The following is an 18,286-nucleotide window of genomic DNA, read 5'->3' as shown; positions in this document are numbered from 1 at the left end:
AATCAATGAAGCGCTGCCTGAAAAGCCAAACTCGGAGAATTAAACGCCCTTTTCTGCCTCTCGGCCAGCCTTCAAATTTCCCCGCCTTCACCGAAACCGCTTTGCTGCTTTTCCGTTTGCTCGTTTGAATATGGCGTCAAAGGAGACTGTAAACGGTCACCAAACTGATATCGAATCGATCGTGAACCGCTGGCTAGTGGAGTATTACTTGTTTCTGGTGTTAGAGTTCTATAAGAAGGAACAATATGAGGATTTCTGTGCCATTAGAGACGTACTTGAGAGTAAGTAACAACCCGCTCCCAGTGTTGTGACTAGTCTAGCTAGCGCATGCTGTCTGACGAACTTTGACGCAACCAGAACTACCTTAGTACCAAACTTAGTTTATGTTGACAGCCTTAAATTTATTAGTGGTCCTTTTTTAAGTTGGTCAAGACAATACATGCTTTCGAACTTTGCAGGCATTAGCTCCCAGAAAAACACGAATAAGCAAGGGAAACTTCGTGTATTGTTGTGAGAGCAGGCGGTCTGCTGGTCTTGGTTGTGTCGAGCATAGGGTGCTTTTATTATCAGCTTTTTATATTCTTTGTAAACATTGAGAACAATTTCAGTTCTCTATACATGCTTATACAGTCACATACTAGTCTTTTACTGAACGTGAGTATATCCTTTTTACTTTTGTACAAATTGCATAAAACAGAATCCATATACAAGTGATTTTAATGACGTCTAGATAAACGAACACCATACAAAAGACTTTTTTCAAACGCATCTTCCGCATTCCTTATTTTGGCGTTAATTTTATTTTTTTTATTGTGTTTGTTTATTTATTTGGGTAAACGTTTGTGGTTTTAGGGCATAGACTGTTCTTCAGGTGATATGATACCGCAGATATTAACAGGACCGTCATAAAGTGTTTATGTTGTCAAAGTGGAGATTTTGACCGCGGTCAAGTGAGCCGTCAATTCTGAGCCGCGGTCAAGCCAGCCGCAGATCAGCCGCCGCTTAAATTTTCTTGCGCTTCTACCCTAAGCTTTATGGTAATGCTCGTCTTTCGTTGCCAATTTCTGTACAGCGGAACAAAAATAACCTGTAGTTGCTTTTGATTAATATATGTGTTCGCGTTCTGTAAAACACTATGACATATAACAATCACATTTATTAAATTATGGATTTTAAGACAAAGTTGTGGTGTGTGTGTGTGTTTTGGCGAAATTAAGAGAAGTACAGCCCCAGAAGTCCTTTTTTTTTTTTTTTTTTTCCCTCGGCAAAGATGTGTTCCTTTAGTCGTGTGAAACTTGATTTCATTACAGATTTATTCAAGTCTTCCTCATGGCCTGCACAGCTGATTTTGCAGAAATCTGCGACAGGCTCCAGCCTGACAACCCTCCACCCGCGACGCTTAACCCAATAAGCGCAATAGGATGGAAGGATGGATGGATGGATGGATGGATGTGGCTAATATTCATGCAGAAAATCACGAGAAACAATCCCAGGCTCAAGTTAAAGGACTGTACAATTGTAATTATAAATTGACAATTCTGAGCGTATTTAATGAACTCAGTCCAGTGTGGTTGTATTTTTTATAAGTCCATTAAAGCTTATCATTGATAGCTGACATTTTTTGTATATTCAGCTTCTGCCTTATCCACTCTACCTGGGTGTGAAATTTCATCTAAGGCTAGTTAAGGACTCCACTTAAATTACATAACAAATCTGCACAAAATTCACCAAGGTTTGTTAAATATGGAAAATATCAAAATAAATAAATTCATAAAAAATCAGTATAGGAAGCTGACGCAGAAATCTCAACAGATTATCAGTCTGCCTGACCCCCTCTGCATGTGGACCCAGTTTCATCACAAATAACTGCAGGAATCCATAGTAATCAGGCGACAAATACACTCATTTTCACCCAGGTCCATTTAATATCGAAAATATCAAAATTAAAAAATTCATAAAAAATCAGCATAGGAAGCTGACGTGGAAATCTCAACAGATTATCACTCTGCCTGACCCCCTCTGCATGTGGACCCAGTTTCATCACAAATAACTGCAGGAATCCATAGTAATCAAGCGACAAATACACTCATATTCACCCAGGTCCATGTAATATCGAAAATATTTTAAAATATTCATAAAAAATCAGCATAGGAAGCTGACGTGGAAATCTCAACAGATTATCACTCTGCCTGACCCCCTCTGCATGTGGACCCAGTTTCATCACAAATAACTGCAGGAATCCACAGTAATCAAGCGACAAATACACTCATATTCACCCAGGTCCATTTAATATCGAAAATATCAAAATTAAAAAATTCATAAAAAATCAGCATAGGAAGCTGACGTGGAAATCTCAACAGATTATTACTCTGCCTGACCCCCTCTGCATGTGGACCCAGTTTCATCACAAATAACTGCAGGAATCCACACAAATCAGGTGATAAATCCACTCATATTCATCCAGGTCCATTTAATATCGAAAATATCAAAATAAAAAAATTCATAAAAAATCAGCATAGGAAGCTGACGTGGAAATCTCAACAGATTGTCACTCTGCCTGACCCCAACACATTCTGATTCTGATTCTAACACTAACCAAAAATAATGGAGTTGAATCTTTTATGTCTTTTGTTCCTTGTTTATTAAAAGTCTATGACCTGATGACTGCTGAGAGGATTGCAGCTATATACTTTCTGAGGGGTCTGTGGATACCTTTCTAGGTGCGTCCCTGCCCCTGCGCCACCCCCCTAAAACTCATCTGCACTCGTGCTCACACACACACACACAGACACACACACACATACAGCCTCTTAAGGCTTACTGTGTTCATGTGTGAGGATTTGTATAGACTTTTCTTAAATAGAAATTGACATAGATGCTTCATTTCAATTGCTGTCCTGGCCTTCAATGTCAAGTGACTGCTTTTGTGTGTGTGTGTGTGTGTGTGTGTGTGTGTGTGTGTGTGTGTGTGTGTGTGTGTGTGTGTGTGTGTGTTGGGGGGGTGGGGGGACAGGAGGAGGGGAGGTGAAGGACCAAAGGAGCGCCTAATCAGCTTCATGCCTCTTTTATTGATCATACCATATGCACAGCTGTTAAATACCGAAAATGCCGACTGGAGACACAATTTCCCCTCATCGCTTTGGCGCACTCCCTTGTGTGTGACGTCCCTGTGATTGCATGTAATGCATACCCACTTTTTGCGCTAAGACTGCTGAGAATGTTGGTAGTTTTTAAATCCAAATTATGGTATATCTTTCCTTGAGGTGTTTTTTTTTCTTTTAATTTTTTTTTATGTCAAGTCAAGTCAAGTTTGTTCATATAACAAATTTAAAACAACAACATTAATCAAAGTGGTCTCTGGAGCTTGAAAAAGGCGACTGGACTTCTTTTTGTTTCTTGAAGACGTTTCACCTCTCATCCGAAAGGCTTCTTCAGTTCTCAACCAAATGGTGGAGAGACCCAGGTATTTAAACCCCTGTGGGTGTAGTCCCCTGGAGGTGGTTATTTAACCTTTATTGATCATGTGCGTGAACACATGTGCCCAGGTGTGATGGGGGCGTGGGTCATATTTAATCTGTGGTTTCAGTTGAAACCAATTTAGGACTCCGCTCCATTGTTTCCTGTGGCCTATTGAGGTCACTGGAACAAAGGTGTGAATGGGGGTTGAGATGTCTGGGAAGGGAGCTCAGGACAGCACTGTAAGCGGGGGAAAGTTGGTGACGTAATCCACCTCCTCTGTTCAATGATGGTTGTTCACAGTGGACAGGCAGAGTGATAATCTGTTGAGATTTCCACGTCAGCTTCCTATGCTGATTTTTTATGAATATTTTAAAATATTTTCGATATTACATGGACCTGGGTGAATATGAGTGTATTTGTCGCTTGATTACTGTGGATTCCTGCAGTTATTTGTGATGAAACTGGGTCCACATGCAGAGGGGGTCAGGCAGAGTGATAATCTGTTGAGATTTCCACGTCAGCTTCCTATGCTGATTTTTTATGAATTTTTTAATATATTTTCGATATTAAATGGACCTGGATGAATATGAGTGGATTTATCACCTGATTTGTGTGGATTCCTGCAGTTATTTGTGATGAAACTGGGTCCACATGCAGAGGGGGTCAGGCAGAGTAATAATCTGTTGAGATTTCCACGTCAGCTTCCTATGCTGATTTTTTATGAATTTTTTAATTTTGATATTTTCGATATTAAATGGACCTGGGTGAATATGAGTGTATTTGTCGCTTGATTACTGTGGATTCCTGCAGTTATTTGTGATGAAACTGGGTCCACATGCAGAGGGGGTCAGGCAGAGTGATAATCTGTTGAGATTTCCACGTCAGCTTCCTATGCTGATTTTTTATGAATATTTTAAAATATTTTCGATATTACATGGACCTGGGTGAATATGAGTGTATTTGTCGCTTGATTACTGTGGATTCCTGCAGTTATTTGTGATGAAACTGGGTCCACATGCAGAGGGGGTCAGGCAGAGTGATAATCTGTTGAGATTTCCACGTCAGCTTCCTATGCTGATTTTTTATGAATTTTTTAATATATTTTCCATATTACATGGACCTGGATGAATATGAGTGGATTTATCACCTGATTTGTGTGGATTCCTGCAGTTATTTGTGATGAAACTGGGTCCACATGCAGAGGGGGTCAGGCAGAGTGATAATCTGTTGAGATTTCCACGTCAGCTTCCTATGCTGATTTTTTATGAATTTTTTAATATATTTTCCATATTACATGGACCTGGGTGAATATGAGTGTATTTGTCGCTTGATTACTGTGGATTCCTGCAGTTATTTGTGATGAAACTGGGTCCACATGCAGAGGGGGTCAGGCAGAGTGATAATCTGTTGAGATTTCCACGTCAGCTTCCTATGCTGATTTTTTATGAATATTTTCTGATATTTTCCATATTAAATGGACCTGGATGAATATGAGTGGATTTATCACCTGATTTGTGTGGATTCCTGCAGTTATTTGTGATGAAACTGGGTCCACATGCAGAGGGGGTCAGCCAGAGTGATAATCTGTTGAGATTTCCTCGTCAGCTTCCTATGCTGATTTTTTATGAATTTTTTAATATATTTTCCATATTACATGGACCTGGGTGAATATGAGTGTATTTGTCGCTTGATTACTGTGGATTCCTGCAGTTATTTGTGATAAAACTGGGTCCACATGCAGAGGGGGTCAGGCAGAGTGATAATCTGTTGAGATTTCCACGTCAGCTTCCTATGCTGATTTTTTATGAATTTTTTAATATATTTTCGATATTACATGGACCTGGGTGAATATGAGTGTATTTGTCGCTTGATTACTATGGATTCCTGCAGTTATTTGTGATGAAACTGGGTCCACATGCAGAGGGGGTCAGGCAGAGTGATAATCTGTTGAGATTTCCACGTCAGCTTCCTATGCTGATTTTTTATGAATTTTTTAATTTTGATATTTTCGATATTAAATGGACCTGGGTGAAAATGAGTATTTGTCGCCTGATTACTATGGATTCCTGCAGTTATTTGTGATGAAACTGGGTCCACATGCAGAGGGGGTCAGGCAGAGTGATAATCTGTTGAGATTTCCACGTCAGCTTCCTATGCTGATTTTTTATGAATTTTTTAATATATTTTCCATATTACATGGACCTGGGTGAATATGAGTGTATTTGTCGCTTGATTACTGTGGATTCCTGCAGTTATTTGTGATGAAACTGGGTCCACATGCAGAGGGGGTCAGGCAGAGTGATAATCTGTTGAGATTTCCACGTCAGCTTCCTATGCTGATTTTTTATGAATTTTTTAATATATTTTCGATATTACATGGACCTGGGTGAATATGAGTGTATTTGTCGCTTGATTACTATGGATTCCTGCAGTTATTTGTGATGAAACTGGGTCCACATGCAGAGGGGGTCAGGCAGAGTGATAATCTGTTGAGATTTCCACGACAGCTTCCTATGCTGATTTTTTATGAATTTTTTAATTTTGATATTTTCGATATTAAATGGACCTGGGTGAAAATGAGTGTATTTGTCGCCTGATTACTGTGGATTCCTGCAGTTATTTGTGATGAAACTGGGTCCACATGCAGAGGGGGTCAGGCAGAGTGATAATCTGTTGAGATTTCCACGTCAGCTTTCTATGCTGATTTTTTATGAATTTTTTAATATATTTTCGATATTACATGGACCTGGGTGAATATGAGTGTATTTGTCGCTTGATTACTATGGATTCAGAATCAGAATCAGAATCTTTATTGTCATTGTACACAGAAGTTGCACAACGAAATTTAAAATGCATTCCTTTCTAGGTGCCTCAGACAATAAATAATAAAATAATAAAAATATGAGTGATAAAAATGATTACTAAAATACAGTGCACAATAGTAAATTAACAGACGAATCTAGCCCCAATACACACCAACGCACGCACACAGTCAGCACTACCACCCCACATCACTGTCCAAACCACACAGAGTTCAGTTCAATGATAGCCCTGGCATAAAAGCTGCAGTTATTTGTGATGAAACTGGGTCCACATGCAGAGGGGGTCAGGCAGAGTGATAATCTGTTGAGATTTCCACGTCAGCTTCCTATGCTGATTTTTTATGAATTTTTTAATTTTGATATTTTCGATATTAAATGGACCTGGGTGAAAATGAGTGTATTTGTCGCCTGATTACTATGGATTCCTGCAGTTATTTGTGATGAAACTGGGTCCACATGCAGAGGGGGTCAGGCAGACTGATAATCTGTTGAGATTTCTGCGTCAGCTTCCTATACTGATTTTTTATGAATTTATTTATTTTGATATTTTCCATATTTAACAAACCTTGGTGAATTTTGTGCAGATTTGTTATGTAATTTAAGTGGAGTCCTTAACTAGCCTTAGATGAAATTTCACACCCAGGTAGAGTGGATAAGGCAGAAGCTGAATATACAAAAAATGTCAGCTATCAATGATAAGCTTTAATGGACTTATAAAAAATACAACCACACTGGACTGAGTTCATTAAATACGCTCAGAATTGTCAATTTATAATTACAATTGTACAGTCCTTTAACTTGAGCCTGGGATTGTTTCTCGTGATTTTCTGCATGAATATTAGCCACATCCATCCATCCATCCATCCATCCTTCCATCCTATTGCGCTTATTGGGTTAAGCGTCGCGGGTGGAGGGTTGTCAGGCTGGAGCCTGTCGCAGATTTCTGCAAAATCAGCTGTGCAGGCCATGAGGAAGACTTGAATAAATCTGTAATGAAATCAAGTTTCACACGACTAAAGGAACACATCTTTGCCGAGGGAAAAAAAAAAAAAAAAAGGACTTCTGGGGCTGTACTTCTCTTAATTTCGCCAAAACACACACACACACCACAACTTTGTCTTAAAATCCATAATTTAATAAATGTGATTGTTATATGTCATAGTGTTTTACAGAACGCGAACACATATATTAATCAAAAGCAACTACAGGTTATTTTTGTTCCGCTGTACAGAAATTGGCAATGAAAGACGAGCATTACCATAAAGCTTAGGGTAGAAGCGCAAGAAAATTTAAGCGGCGGCTGATCTGCGGCTGGCTTGACCGCGGCTCAGGATTGACGGCTCACTTGACCGCGGTGAGATTTTGTGGCATGTATAATTGTTCTTACAGTTCCGCCAAACATGGATTCTGCGTTTAACTTAAATTTGCATTTATAATTTTCTTACCTTTCTAACCTGCATGTAAAATTTTGTGAAAATCTGTCACATATTCTCTCTGAGATGTCTCAGAAATTAAAAAGTAAGCATATCACCAGCTATGATTGCCAGTTATTGAGGCCATTTCTTATTAATTTGTGTGTGTTTGGAGGAAAATAAGCTTCTTAATTGTTTTGTTGCAGGCATCTTGGCGCGCCCTTTGGAGTCAACTGATGACATGCCAACGAAGGTTCGCGTGTTGCAGTTTATCACCCGGATAAATGAGGGTGAAAAACTTGGTGAGATCAGCATTAATGCAGTCATACTGTCCCCTCTAAGTAACTTTTTCCCAGTACTTATTACTGGGTTCATTTAAGCTGTATCAGTGTACAGTTTGGGCATTAAAATAAATCCTTTGCAGAAATGCATAAGTGCAATAACTCACCTGTCCTTAAGCTAGCCAGTTAAAAAAAGGGCATGTATCTGATGTTAGAATGGAAAGTCTGATTTATGCTACTAGGGTAATACCACAGTTAAACATGTGGCCAGTGTGAGCAATAAGGGATAGTGATTAGAACCCGACCATACATTCACTGGCCACTTAATTAGTTAAAATTTGCTAGTACTGCTTTGGAGCCCCTTTTGCCTTCAGAACTGCCTTATTTCTTTGAGGAATGTTTCAGCACCTTTTTGAAGTGGTGGCCTAGGGGAGAAGAAGAGGGTTCATCACTGAGAGGACCCTGGTTCAAATCCTCAGGCTGGCATCACTGTGGGTCCCTAAGCAAGCCCACCCCCCCAGGTTGCTCCCCGGGCGCCCCTTGGCTGCCCCCTGCTCCATGCTGTGCTGTGTGTACTACATACTCCATTTGTGTGATGGGTTAAATGCAGAGAATGAATCTCACTGCATGTATATGTATGTGACAAATAAAGCTCTTTCTTCTTTCTTGAATATTGACATGATAGAATCACATATCATCCGCAATAATACCAGTATAAATTTTTCTGTGATATAAAGGTATCATGTCACGATATCATTGCTATAGCAACACCATTCTTGATGTTCCCTAGTGCATACAGCAAGACTAAGAGCAGGAGCCACCTACCAATGGTGATTTAGTACCGCCGGGTTCTAGCCAGCTGCGCCAGGCTGAGAATTTCACCAGTTCCATCACTACAATGAGCAAGCAGGCCCGCGCACGCCACCCTGTTGCGAATACCAGACTGACCCCCCCCCCCTCTGGTTAGATCGCTACACTATAGTATTATTTCACCGCAATTTGCAGTCTACTACCAGGCACGGCCAGTTTCGTTCACAACGTGCACACGCAATCTCGCAACGATTATTAACATTAACCTGGTGTGGTCTGCTGCTGAGGCCCACCTATTTTAAGGTTTAATGTGCTGTTGTTTCTTCTGTTGTAACAAGTGGTTATTTCGGTTACTTATGCCTTCCTGTCAACTCAAAGTAGTCTTATCCTCTGACCCCAGGCATCAACATAACATTTTTGCCCAGAATTTCTGGAATCTCTGGAAATGATGGTGTGGGGGAAAATCCCAATAGATCAGCAGTTTCTGAAATACACAGACCAACCCATCTGGCACCACCAACCATGAAACATTCATAATCACTTAAATCACCATTCTTCTCCCTTCTGATACTTCAGCAGATTATCTTGACCATGCATACCTTCCATGAATGGATTGAGTTGCTGTGAGGTCAGAGGAGAATGGCCAGACTACTATGAGCTGATAGGAAGGCAAATAATGAGTTTAGCTTTTTATCGCAACCAAAAGCCTGATTTAGCAGTTTTCTTTAGCTTAACATCTCATGCTTTCTTATTGTTATTAAACACATTAGTGAATATTGGTTTCTCTCTGTTTACAGATGTGACATTTGACACAGATATGTCAATAACCCCTCTGGAATCAGCCTTAAACTTGTTAGAAAATATGAGGCAGGAATTCAGTATCCCACAACAGGATTATGAGAAAGTATCTACGTCACTTAAAGAAATGGTAAGCAGTTCTGCTAATTGAGCTGAACTGAATTCCTTTATTGTCACCACACAGTACAATGAGATTCAAAGACAACTTCTCCTGAAGTAAAGAATATTTTTTACACATTAAGTTTCTGTGCTGGTTCAGCTTTTACATTCACTTATGCAAAGGCATGCAAAATACTGCTTTTCTAATAAAATTTGATTTAACAAATAATATATTTCTGTCTTTAGATTGTGGGGCTTTTCATTAAGAACAATGAGTTTGACAAAGCAGAAGAGGTGTTGAACAAACACTTTCCCCAAAAAAATGTTGGAAAGGTGAGTTTATAATTATCTTTGTATAGTTTATAATAAACATTTTTTTTCACTACATAACGTTACAATTTAAAATTAATGTGTAACTTTCTTTTATTCCTGCTTCTGACCCATTTTGTAAAATCTTGGTTTAAAATTGATAAGCATTGTTATAAAGCAGGCAACACGAGGGAAGCTTGTTGAAATGTACATATGACAAATGAGGCAGCTGGTGCACTACTTTTTTTTTTTTTTTCTCCCTGTTAGTAAACACATTTCAGCATGGTTATGATGTTGTACTAATTGTTAATTGTTAAGAGTTAATTTCTTTTAGGTATACTAAGCTTGCGACCATGAATATAGTGGATAATGGACATAGTCTACTTTCCCATCTTGCATCTCATCAGCCACAGTGATCAGTGTGCTGATGTGGTACTGACAGTGCTGGTGCAGGAAGAGGTTATCAGTTACTCATGGAGGAGGACATGGACAAGAAAAAATTAAATAACCTGTTTAGTTTGTGTGATTCTAGGGTCCTCCAAAACGTCTTCTGTATTTGGTTTTTGACTCCAGCTCCCTCTAGTGGCCATCCTTCCCCCTGCAACCAGCTCATTCAGCTGTATGTCTTGCAAAGTAATTTAATGAGTCATTTGACAAGACTTGGGTCAGTGGTGTTAATGCCCCTTGGTCATAAATACTTTTACATTTCTAGTGAAGACTGAGTTGTTCATAAACTTGTAATAACATGTAATTTCACACAATTTCTTTCATTTAGTCTTTAATTACAAAACTGGTTTTACAGTTGCTTGTTTCGAGACAAAGCTGTTATTAGCTGGACTCATTATATTTAAAATCATCATTAAATAAAGTTATCCAGTTTTCATTTTCTGCCACATGAATGTTTTACAGTGTCTGGTATATTTTTATTACATCCTTAGAGCATTTTTAAAATTATGATGAAATTGTGCATGTTAAGTTATTGAGACTTCCTTATGTTTGTGTGAATGACATGCCTCTCACATTGCTGAACATTTGTGTTCTCTGCAGAAGGGAATATTCGTGGGTCTCATCAGAAAAAAGAATAAAAAGCATGAAGTCATCAAGCAAATCAACTTTCGGCAGTTCAAGGAGGAGATGCTGGCATTTTGCCAGAGGCTCTGCCACTTCAGCATTCCCCTTCTGCATAAGGTATATACACAAAGCAAATAGTCTTTTGGTTTACTTTAGTTGAAGAGGTATTTTTGAATTCCATCCATCCATCCATTTTCCTCCACTTATCCTTTTCTGGGTCACGGGGGGAAAACTGATCAATAGCATAAGTTTTGTCATTTGAAACACTTTAAATATTTGGGGTCAAGATCTGGCCATCTTTGTGGTTTTAGACATTTCAGTAATTGTTGGGAATTGGGAAATACACTGCAAACAGATTATTACAGCAGGTTGAAAACTCTACATTGAGCAACAGTTAGGAAATTATGCTGGGTATATGAGGATTGTAAATATTACGTTATAATTGAAATCCAAATAGATTATGTCACATTTGACCTCTGATCTCAGGTTTGCATGTCTGGCTTTCTTTCAATAACAAAATGCATTTCTTTAAAGAAAGTATTGTCAAGAGAAACAAAATGAATTCCCATAAATGAAAAAGAAATTAAAAAAAAATAATTATTATACTCAAAATTATGTCAAATATATTAAAATGGAAAAGAGACAGCTGAAAGTGGTTCAGACATTTGATATGGATGCCTTCTGGGCACCTCCTAGGTCAGTTGTTCTGGGCATGTCCCACTAGTAGAAGGCCCCAGGGTAGATCCAGGACATGCTGGAGAGATTTAATCTCTCAGCTGGCCCACTGATAAGCTGATGAGGTGGCTGGGGAGAGGGAGGTCTGGGTTTCTCTGCTTAAGCTGCTGCCCCTGCGACCCGGCCCCGGATAAACAGTAGAGGGAGGATGGATGGATGGATATTAAAATGGGTTTCAACAGGGCAAATGCCCAGAGAGTTAGCTACCTTGGTGGAGGGTTGTATTCTCAGAATGCTTCTTGTTGCTTAGTGTTTTCAGTCGAGGCATGAAAGGCTGAACTGATTATATATTAGTTTAATTGCATTGTCTTTGGGTATAATTGAGACGGAAATAAATTGAATTAATTCAGAAATCCTGATCATTCAAGTTTGCTTGTATGTTTGGCTTATGTATTGCAGTTGGCAAAACAGCTCATTGATGAAAGATTTGTGGCTCAAGACAATACAGAAACTGAAACTGATGAGCAAGCGGAACCTGGACCGTCCTCTAGTTCCAAAGGAGCCACTTTCCAGTTTCTACCATGGTAACCTTTTTCTTTTTCTCTTGATTTTACTGCTATTAAAATACAAAATTGGCTTAGTAGTATGGTCTTTGTAATGGCAGTTTTGTCTCTACTTTGCTAATCTCTGGGTGATGTCATAGCAGTGGCAAATGGAAAAAGTGTGAAGGTCAACAAATCCTTCTCTTCTCCATTAATGGGAGAGATCAGATGAAGCAGCGAGGCCTCCCAGTTATTAGCTTTACTAATATCCCCATACTCACTATTAGCAGCTACATTAACTGTATGTTGCACCCATATCACATTGTTGCTTGAGATTGTCCATTTATAGATTAGATGAATTGTATGTACCTTTTCATGGTCAAGGATTTTTCAATTTTCTGGTTAACAGTAATTAATAGTTAACATTTTATTGTCTGTATATTATCTTCCAGTAAAGATTCAGCTATCCAGAGGACCAGGCTAGAAGAGGCCTACAAATCCTTGGCTGCAGGTTTAAATAAAAGAACATTTGCTCAGTTGGAGGAAGAAGTAGAAACAGAAGAGCAGGAAAGAGAAAATCTTTGCCTACAGCTTTCCCTCACTTCAAAGAGGCGTATCAGTCTGGACCTGGAGGAGGGCTTATTTCAGAGAGACTCAGGAGACCCCAAGGAAGCTTCACCAGCAGACCAGCTACTCTTAAAGATGCCCATTGTTCGGTGTAAAAGAGAGCATTACACTGTGTCTCGGCTGGTGTTGCAATCGGACAGTCAGTCAAGTTCGTTCTGCACAGCAGCTTCAGAGGAACTGGAACCTGAGGCCAGAAGGAAAAGGGCACCACAGACACTGCCTGTATCTGATGAAAAAGACCGGCAGCGTACAGGAACAGACCAAAAAGGTGCTACGCCCACTGGAAAGCAGCCCCTTCAAGCCAACAGAGCTTCCACCAGGTATATTTTTTAAAAAAACAAAAGAGATGTTCTTCTGTTTTCCATTACCTTTATGAGGGGAATACCTCATCAGTAGGTATATCATAATGACAGTGGTTCTTAAACATTTTCTGGCATGGCCCACCTCAAAAGCCATAAAAACGTTTATGCCCCACACACCACAATTAAGTTAGATTTTAGTAAAACGTGAAGTCAACATGATGGCAGCATGATGACATTGTCAAACTCTTGTTTGTATTTTTATACCAACAACAAAATTCTTATTCCTTAAACGTACTCTATATTTCTCACCCTGGCTGTCCATGCCCCATCACAGGGGTCTGCCCCTTGGTTTGAGAACCCCTGTGTTATAAAAAGGTTACTGCTTAGTGGGTATACAGTACCAGTCAAAAGTTTGGACATACTCACACGAGTGTGTCCAAACTTTTCACTGTACAACATAAAAAACTGGTTGAGTTGTCAGCAGATGGTGAGGACCACACCTCTGATTGTGCAGCAAACAGGGAAATGCATGCTGCAGCACTCCATAACCAGTCCAGTGGGTTACTAAGCAATATGTCCAAATGTACATTAGTAACTCCTAAAGATGTACCAATGTAGACTTTCATTGCTTATGATAATTTATTATTATGATCTTTTCTGATATGACAAGTTATGACATCCATCTGTTTTCTACTACTTATTTGGGTCTGGGTCCAGAGGGCAGCAGTCTGAGCAGGGATGTCTAAATTTTCCCATCCCAACCACCTCTTTCAGGTCTTTGGGGGAATATGAGTTCTTTGCATTCCAACTGAAAGTCTCCAGCATGTCTTGAGCCTTCCACAGGGTCTCCTTCCTGTTAGGACATGGCAGAAAATGCCCCATTAAGGAGGCATCTCTGTAGGATGCCTTTATAAAAAATAAATAATTAAAAAAAAAAAGCCTAAATGGCTCCTTTTGACATGAAGGAGCAGCAAATTGTACAGGGGCAGTGTAGCCAGTAAAAACAGGTCTGGCACTGAACTTGGTAAGTCAGATCAACATCTGGGCTGTGTTGCTTCACTGTGATTCTTTTGTGCATAATTATAATATAATTAGTCCATTCTTTTGTGCAGGAGAGTTGTAAACACCTCTGAGGGCACTCAGCTGAGTGTGATTGTTTCCCACTTACTTGTTACTCTGATTGCATCAGAAGACAAAAGCTCAATTTTTCTCATCTTTTTGTGTATTTTATTACTTGGTGCTCTAATATCTGCATCATGCTTCAAGGCTTGATCTGATTCAGTAGTTTAACTCAAGTGCACTTTTGTTCACTTAATCCCACCGTGTACAAGGTTTAAACCAGACAACCTAAAGCATCAGTATTTTGTAATCAAAGTTTTTCACTGTTTTTTTTTTTTCTTTTTCTTTTTCTTTTTCTACAAGTGCACACTGTGCGGTTCCTTTTACATTTGGAAACATGGCGATTTAACTCCAGAAATAAAGAGTAAAACATCTTTTTAATCACCAATGACTCAGTCGAAACAGGCCTCGCCTTTTATAGATAATCACTGAGTTTTTGCTTGTCACACAGAAAACCTAAAAAGTCAAAACGGTTACCATCAGACAGCGAGGAAGACCCACAGGAGCCTGTGACCCTCAGTAAAACTCCGGTGCAAAAGCCTCATGAGCAACTGTCCAGTGATCCAGGGAACAACCAAGCGTAACTACAGAATCATGCATTTTTATATCATTTATTCTAAATAAGTGTTTAATGATTGATATTTGACCCATTTAATTTAATAATGCAGGAATCCAGATATTCTGGATGACATTCGTATGACAGACTCTTCGATGGAGAGCTTGCCGAGTCAGGTCCCGTCTCATCCCGTCCCACAAACGAGCTCCACTCGTCACAAGGACTCTGCTCAAAACAAACAAACAAACCTTTCAAAATGGTTAGTAACACCAGGAACTATGAGAAACTAAAAATGGACGGCACCTTGTTAAATTGTAATATTTGGAATATTTTGTCATTGTGATTGGTGCACGTTTTCAGTATCACTGTTTGACATGCATTTGTGTTACCTGTTCTACTTGCATTTGAAAAGATCTGAAAAGTCACAAAAGTTCAACTTTTTAATGACTTGACTATAAAAATACTAACGCAGTTCAGAAATGTGGAAAAAGTTTTTTTTTTTTTTTTTGTAATTTAATTCATAAGGGTAAACTTTCATATATTCAGTATTCATTACATGTAAAGTGAAGTATTTTGTGCCTTTTTTTTTTTTAATTTAATTGTGTTGATTATGGCTTACAGCTTGTGAAAATCAGAAATCCAATTTCTCAAATATTCAAAAATTCTTACTTAAATTTGAGTAAACTATTATTCAGCCAGTATAAATACCGTGCATCTCTCAGTCTAGTTCAGTGCATATGTAACCACAATCACGAGGAACACTGCTGACTTGGCAGTTGTCCACTGCCGGGTGGACAGCCACAGAGGGTCACACTGACTGTTCAGAGTGCTGTATTGAAGCATGCTAATGGAAAGTTGACTGAAAGGAAGAAATGTGTTAGGAAGGTCCATAAGCAGCAGGGGTGACTGCAGCCTTGAGAGGAATGTCCAAAAAAAGTCAGTTGAAGAACTTGGGAGAGCTTCACCCAGAGTGGACTGCAGCTGGAAGTTTGGAGGAAGAGTGGAGGCACAGAATCCAAGGCATGTGGAGTTTGTGCAGTCTGTGATGATGTGGGGTGCAGGTGATGGTTGGTCCACAGTATTTTATCAAGTCCAAAGTCAATGCAGCATCCACCTGCCCACAGTGCCAAAACTACCAACAAATTGTTTTCTGATCATATTACTGTGAATGATCAGCTTGCCAACTCACCTGATCTGAACCCCACAGAGGATCCACAGGTTATTGTCAAGGGGAAGATGAGAAACACCCTACCAGGAAAAAAATACAGACAAGCTGAAGGCTGCTGTCAAAGCGACCTGGGCTTTAATAACACCTCCATTCCACGTCAAGAAGCCCCGGTCAAACATGGAGTAAATAAATGACAGTACTTTTTAGAATACTCCATAACAGTACTTTTTACTGTAGAATATATGAAAGCTTACTATTTTTGAATTATTGATGAAAAACTTTTAATGGTGTTCCAGTTTTTTGAGATGCACCAATAATTTACTGAAAAGACAGATATTTAAATGTGTGATAATTGCAAAATTACACCAGTATTCCACCCACCATGTTTAATTAATAATTCTAAGATTATGTAAGTCCCTTTTTAAAAAAAATTGATCTTTTGTAGTTGTATTTAATCATTTTGGCATACCAACAGAAACTCTGGGTCTTGTTCACAGGAAGCAGCTGTACAATAACGCAAAAGAAACCAAGGACGTGTGGAGTGATGAAGAGTCATATTTTACCTCCAAAAAGAGCAGTATGTAATGTAATATTTCATCAAATGTGATAGTTGAGTTAATGGAATTTAGAAATTCTTGTTTTAATAAGAATTTTATATATATTATTTTTTCCTCCCTCAAAGGCCCAGATGTGAGCACCATTACGGATTCAGGCCAGAGGAAAAGGGTAAGCGTAGCAAGACTTGCTGCAAAGCTAGCTGGCCACTCTGCTTTTCTGTGGATATTATTTGTATTTTAATTTGTTTTTCAAAAGAATGTGGGAATTACTCATTAGCAAAAAAGTTAAGATGTGATTAGTTTCTATAAAACTGATCATCAGGACAACCGATGTTCAGCGCAGTAAGCAGAGTGATTCCAAAAGTCCCAGATTAAGCTGAACTCCTTTTTCAGTACATGCATTTCAGTTAAATTCAAATTACATTTGCATGCTTCTTCTGCATAAAAACTAGCTGCTTTGTAACCTGCCTACAAATTTGAGTTCCATCAATGAATACGCTACTCAGTTTAGTCACTTGCATTAGAATGAACAACTTAGACTAAAATGCTGTCATGCTGTAACTGTTATCTTACTGTTGTGTTGCAGATGTGGACGGAGAGTGAAACACAGAAGTTAAAAGATGGGGTCAGAATATTCGGAGAGGGCAACTGGACTAAAATAAAGGCATATTATGGCTTCAAAGATCGAACAAACGTCAACCTGAAGGACAGATGGAGAACGATGAAAAAGTTAAATATGGTCTGACTCACTAAATCTTAGATCATTTTATCCCTCCCTGCTTTCCTTTATTTTGGTTTCTTAAATAACCTGTTAATCCTTTTAAAAGACACTTTACAAGTTCAGTAAAAGTTCAGTGTTCATGGCTCAAAGATTAGTTGTTTCTTTGTGAAAAAGGAAATAAACTGCAGTGGTAGTGATTGATGTCACTTATCACTGTAGTCCTATAGAGCAAGCGCACTCAGACTGAAATGATACAAAGATGTGTATTTATTTGACGATCCAAGTTACAAAAGACATGCACACAAAAACAAAACCCTTTCATTAATACAATGCGGGGGGGGGGGGGGGGGGGGGGGTGCATACCAGGAAATCCTGCAAATGGCAGAAGTGAGTCAAGACAGGTGGTTTGTTTTTAGTCCCTGGTGTAAAAGCTACTCCTGTAGGCACTTTGATTGGTCATGTCAACACAAAATGTTTATTGAAAGCAAGCAGCTAAATTATGAAGCTGTGAATTTCAGTGAATGTTACTGTTGAAAATAAAATTTTTGACAGTCCACTTGTTTCTGCATCTTTGTTGATGTGTTCTCAATCCTTATGAACGCTCCTACAGCAACTGGGTGGAACACAACAATGAATGTTAAGTCCACTTGCCAACACTCCAAAACCCTGAGAAGTATGATACACAACTAAGTAGCACCTAACACAAATAAGTCCCTTTAGTAAAAAGGACAAAGCTCAAAGTCTGTTGTCATGTAACTAGTTAAACTGCTATTAATCTGCTTTTTTGTATGAGCGGATCCATTCAGGATGAAAACATCACATCTATCATGACTTAAGAGTATCCCCAACAACACACTGCACAAATATTTATCAATTCCACCATCTAACTGGTGCAAATGCAATTTAGCATATACAGAGTATCTTTAGTAATAAGAGCTTCGTTGAATTAATGTATGTT

General features: G+C 39.0%; 1 protein-coding gene across 1 annotated transcript; it reads left to right on the top strand.

Moving 5' to 3' along the window:
• The first annotated feature begins 75 nt into the window (after positions 1 to 75).
• On the top strand, positions 76 to 17,655 carry LOC115777140 (telomeric repeat-binding factor 2-like). Its single transcript, XM_030724975.1, has 12 exons — positions 76 to 281; positions 7,900 to 7,995; positions 9,582 to 9,712; positions 9,928 to 10,014; positions 11,038 to 11,178; positions 12,196 to 12,320; positions 12,731 to 13,225; positions 14,778 to 14,906; positions 14,995 to 15,141; positions 16,548 to 16,627; positions 16,733 to 16,776; positions 17,194 to 17,655. The coding sequence occupies exons 1-12, from the start codon at positions 131 to 133 to the stop codon at positions 17,350 to 17,352; spliced, it is 1,785 nt and encodes a 594-aa protein (XP_030580835.1). The 5' UTR covers positions 76 to 130; the 3' UTR covers positions 17,353 to 17,655.
• The last annotated feature ends 631 nt before the right edge of the window (positions 17,656 to 18,286 follow it).

This window comes from Archocentrus centrarchus, chromosome 3 (assembly GCF_007364275.1).
Source record: "Archocentrus centrarchus isolate MPI-CPG fArcCen1 chromosome 3, fArcCen1, whole genome shotgun sequence".
In the NCBI taxonomy this organism is placed as follows: domain Eukaryota; kingdom Metazoa; phylum Chordata; class Actinopteri; order Cichliformes; family Cichlidae; genus Archocentrus; species Archocentrus centrarchus.
This window is presented reverse-complemented; position numbering and strand designations above follow the sequence as displayed.